The 5,247-nt window shown below is 31.9% G+C and overlaps 1 protein-coding gene across 1 annotated transcript in view; it reads right to left on the bottom strand.

The window, feature by feature from the left end:
• Positions 1-5,247, bottom strand: part of LOC107744740 (GTP-binding protein Rheb-like) — a gene marked incomplete at its 3' end in the record, with an annotated part of 10,213 nt that overhangs the window by 1,227 nt on the left and 3,739 nt on the right. Inside the window, exons 2-6 of the mRNA XM_016558556.1 lie at positions 3,172-3,243; positions 2,265-2,332; positions 1,410-1,492; positions 969-1,025; positions 241-288 (exon numbers count right to left, since the gene is read on the bottom strand). Of these exons, the coding sequence (XP_016414042.1) occupies positions 241-288; positions 969-1,025; positions 1,410-1,492; positions 2,265-2,332; positions 3,172-3,243 (328 nt within the window). The remainder of the gene's footprint in view (positions 1-240; positions 289-968; positions 1,026-1,409; positions 1,493-2,264; positions 2,333-3,171; positions 3,244-5,247) is intronic.

Here is a 5,247-nt window from a genome sequence, read left to right as displayed (position 1 = left end):
TGTATCATTAGGCTTCAGTCCAGGAATAACTGAACTCATCTCCGAGGCTCACATTACGCTCTCGTTCTGAAGGAAACACTACTGCCTCAGATCCAGCACCACTACATCACTTCCTGTTTATTCGCAGTCAGTCAGCTACTGTTTGAAATATTCATCCTGAATGTGAAGTTTAATATATATATATATATATATATATACACATTCATCAAACTCATGCAGAAACAGCCTGGCGTCACGTACCGTTCCATGTGAAGGTCTTTCTTATTGCCCACCAGCATTATGGGTACTCTAGGAAAAGAGTGCATTAGGACATTACTGATGAACATGTGTAACACATACAGACATGAACTCACAGTTTAATACACGCAAGCATCATTTATTCATCATTACAGTCAAAACAGCCCATTTATATTCTTAATGCATGCTCCTGGCATTTTTTTTCTTGTTAAATATCATGTTTGTTTGTTTTTTAGAAATGCATCACATTGTGGAAGTAAAATGGGTTAACTGTAATATGCAACTAGCCTGAATTATCAAAACAATTACAGTCTCAGTAATAGAAAAACTGAACTCTAAGCTAAAATTTTTAAATATATTTTTTTAAATAAATAAAATATTCAATATTTGTTTTTAAATATTACTTTGCTTTGGAGAACAAAGAACTTTGCAAATGCTATATTTAATAAATAATAAATAAAAAATTTAAAAAACAACCTTTGCAAATGCTAAACAAAAAAATGCATATATTTTTATCTTTTGAAATGATCTGTGCAAATGCTAAATTAAACAAATATATAAAAAATACAGAAATATATAGTAAAAATAAAATTAAACATTGTTAAAAAAAACCCTGAACTTTGAAAGAGCTAAATAAAAAAATAGTCATAATAATAATAATAATAATAATAAAAAAAAAAAACTGAACTTTGCAAAAGCTAAATTAAGAAAAAATATATATATATACTTACTGTACTTTTCCCACCATATCCAACAACTTTTCATGGATAACTTTTACTACTTCAAAACTGCAAAAAAGAGGGAGATGATTAATCAGAGGATAAAATCACTGTAAAACATCTCGTGGCTTATTGCATGATCCATAAAGCAATAAAAGACCTGCTCGTGCAAAAACTAAACTGATGCATCTGTGCTTCACCAGAAACAAAACCACGACTAATGTCCAGAACATCAGATCTGATCTTATTTAATAACTCTTTGAGCGAGCTGAGATCTTCTAGAAATAAGACGTCATGTCTCAAACTAATGAGAAATCAATCTGATGCAATGTTTTATTCATAAACCATATTCTGGCAGTCATCAGCAGCAGATTTCAGTCATTTATCAGCCTCAAAGACGACTGTGCTTTACAGAGAAACCCTGAGAAATGATCCAGCATCAGCATCTCTTACCTTTTATTGGAGGTGACTGAATACACCAGAATGTAGCCGTTGATATCTATGGAGTACGTCTGCGGGAAAATAGAGTATTCGTCCTGAAAGAGAGAAATTCAAAACACACTTCAGAGAGATGAGACCAAAATTCCATTCGAAGAATTCATGACATGATGTTTTTAGAAGAACATTTGCCATCTGCGCAGTGTTATTTTAGTATTATTTAGTATTAATAAACATTTTGAATTAGATTTTACATTTTCAGTTTCCACTTTAATTTTAGTTTACATTTTTTGAATTTTATTATGTTGTGTTTATGTTCAAATTAATCAAATTAAATTTGTTTTTTAAATTTTCATTGTTTTTTTTTAAGTTTAAGTTTGTCATCTAATATTTATATTTTATTTCAGCATTATTTCAATGAACAAACAATTTTTAATTTTTTAATTTTTTAAATTTTAGTTTAAATTTTAATAATTTTATTATGTTTTTATTTTAATATTTTTATCTAGCTTTTTAATTCATTCTTATAAAAGTTTCATTAATTTTAGTACATCAAATTAAACTTGTTTTATTTTGGATACATTTTCAGTTGTTTGTTTTTTTAGTTTAAGTTTGTCATCTAATATTATTAGCATTATTTCAATGAACTAAAAATTTTTTTTAATGATTTAATTTTTACAATTTTAGTTAAAAACAACAACACTGCATCTGTGTCTAGCTGTGTCGAAGGTTCATGGCCTAATTAATTTCTGCATTAAAATGCGTTTCAGAATCCTGCATTTTCACTGGTATTGGACGTTTGATATTGCTGTAAAGTATTTTTTGTTAAAAAACAACATTTAAACATGAACTCAGTGACGTGTTTCTCACCTGTCCTGCTGTGTCCACCAGCTGCAGGTGATACTCCTGACCGTTCACTGTGATCATTTTCGTAAACGCTGAAAAAAGAAATAAAAGACACCAGATCAAAAATCCACCTCAAGCCACGCCCACTTAACTCAAGCCCCGCCCCCATGAGTCGACTCAGTCTGTTCCAGCTGCGTTATGACCCGCCCCTTTAAGAATATCCCATCATAAGCTAATGACAGTACAGTGGATTTAAATTTACAGAGATAAATAAATAAATAAAGACAAATGTCCCTAATGATGAAAGCTAAATAAATAAAAGATAACAGCAGTTACATCCTAAAAGCATTTAAAAAAAATACTACTATTAATAATAATAATAATAATAATTAATAATTCAAAAATACTACCACTTACTCCTATTTTCTGCTAATAGTGATTTTATGCTTAATTTTTAAGTTCGACAATTCTGATTCCACTTAATTCTGTTTTTCTTAACAACTGCATTATTCATGTAGTACTTGTGAGGAAGCATCATCACATAATTGATCTCAACTATATTAAATCACAACATTTACTACAACAAAACTCCACGATGGACATTCAACTTAAGCTACATGTCAAGTTATAAATGAACAACTAGTCAGTAATTATTTAGATCTGAAATGTTACACATGTTGAATCAGATATGACTGAATGACTCGCAGTTCAGTGAGTCAGATGATGAGTATCCGAATGATTCAGTGAGTCACAATCACAGAACTGATTCATAATGTCTACAAATCGGAGCAGACTAGTCATAAGTAGCTACAATAGAAATGCATGTTATCTATGGTCCTTTGATCACTTCACAGATCAAGTGTCAACTCTCAACCCTACATTATGATGATTATGATTCATTTTACAGTAGGACGTGATCTGATTCACTTACTGTTTTCAATCGTGGGGTCGTAGGAGTCGACAAACTGGCCTTCCACAAACTGTATTGTCAAAGAGGATTTCCCTGAAACACAGAAACACACGATCATCACAGTCAGAAAATGACCATCATTACCTTCAGATCACGAGAGAACCAGCATGAACTCACACCATGCATGTCCAGATCACAGAATACACACACATGCATGTTAGATTCACGCTACAGAGGGATGCAACAATCTAATAATTCCAAATGAAACAAATTTCACAACCAAATGGCATAATTTATCAAAAAACTGCCACAATGCCACAAAATAGCTTCATTTTTTATTGCAAAGTATTATTTATCTGATTTTCACCCTTGTACTGAATTTACTGAAGCGTGTGAATGCATGCTGATGAAACACGTCTCCATTCAGAAGAGCGTTTGTGATGAAGCTGCCATAGTGGTAGTAACGCAGGACACACACACACACACACACACACACATACACACACTCTCTCACACACTCTCTCTCACACACACACACTCACAGAAACGAGTGTGTGGGCAGATTTGCCCTGCAGCCTGTTGCTATAACAACGGCCAGTTCCTCTCCGCATCCAGTGTTTGTAAATGCGATCTCTCATTCACAGGGAAAAGCCCACAGGAGCATCGGGACGCTCCGAACGGAAGAGCGGCTCTTTGAAGGACAGACACGTTTGATCAAACGATTCCAAACCGAACATCCAAACACGATTCTTCAACGAGAACAAACAAAAAACAACAAAATCATGAATAAACTAGATGAAACTAGTGAAGAGCAGGCATTACTAAAGTCCTTTTTATTCACGTCCGGCCAGTGATTGACTTTTGACATGGCTTTTATAAAGTCAAACCTTCTAAAAACGTCAATTTTGTCAGCTACATTTAAATCAGGAATAAAATGTAACAATTGTAGCAACTCTGTCTCATGTGCTCAAATGATACATTCAAAAATAAACACTCACATTCAAAAGTAACAAACTGACAAAAAAGGTGATTGGCTCTTTAAAATGAAAGGCAGGGTTTCATTTAAAATGAAAAAGTTGTTGTCTTATGACATATCTTATGTCGAATGACATTAAAATTGTATTTACTAGAGGTCGACTGATAGTGGATTGGACCACACTGACCGATAACTGATCAATCAATCTACATTTTTGAAAACGGATGAAAACAAAACAAAAACTATAGGCCTAATACTCCAAGTAAAATAATGCTGAACTTTATTTCAAATAAAAAAATTTTTTTAAAAACTGAACAGAACCCTGAAAATGTACTGTACTTTTTAAATTAAATAAATATTCATATTAAACATTAATATATTAGGCTAATTGTACCTTGATCATTCATGTTAGTTCATAGTCCATTAACTACTGTTAAAAGATACAACTTAATGTAAAAATGTATTAGCAAATGTTGAAACTAACAATGATGAATAACACTTCTACAGCATTTCGTAACTTTTAGTTTACATTAGAAATGGACTCTTATCGTAAAGTGTTACCATTTCATACAAATACGAACCAGATGTTTTTTTAACTCCACGAGGAGTAAACTATCGGTATGGATTTTACCGATAACTGACTGCTCTAGCAATCAGTTATCGGTACCGATAAATCGGCAAAACCTGACTTCTATTATTTATGATTGGACCATCTATCATGTTGTCTATCATAATGTCCCTGGAAGATGGAGAGAAGAGGATGAAAGCTTGGTTTCCGCCAAAATAAAAGCTGAGAAAAAGCAAGAACTCTTATCAACATTCATAAATGCTAGTATTGTAATTTTACTGCTGTTCTGTAAAATTAAATAAAAAGACAATAATAATGATAATAATCATTACAACAGCTCTGTTTTAATACATTTATTATAATTCACACGTAGTGTTCAAATTAGGATCTGTAATATTTTCTAATGTTTTAAAAGAAGTCTCTTCTCAGCAAGGCTGCTTTTAATTGTACAGTAAAAAAATTTTTTTTTTAAAAATACATGCCTGATTCAAGAAGGGGGTCTGATGGCCAAAAATTATTATTTTACTAACTTATTAATTTTAAGTTAAATTGT

Source organism: Sinocyclocheilus rhinocerous, unplaced genomic scaffold (assembly GCF_001515625.1).
Source record: "Sinocyclocheilus rhinocerous isolate Xijiao unplaced genomic scaffold, SAMN03320098_v1.1 scaffold1189, whole genome shotgun sequence".
In the NCBI taxonomy this organism is placed as follows: domain Eukaryota; kingdom Metazoa; phylum Chordata; class Actinopteri; order Cypriniformes; family Cyprinidae; genus Sinocyclocheilus; species Sinocyclocheilus rhinocerous.
Note: the sequence above shows the minus strand (reverse complement) of the source record. Positions and strands in the feature narration are given on the sequence as shown.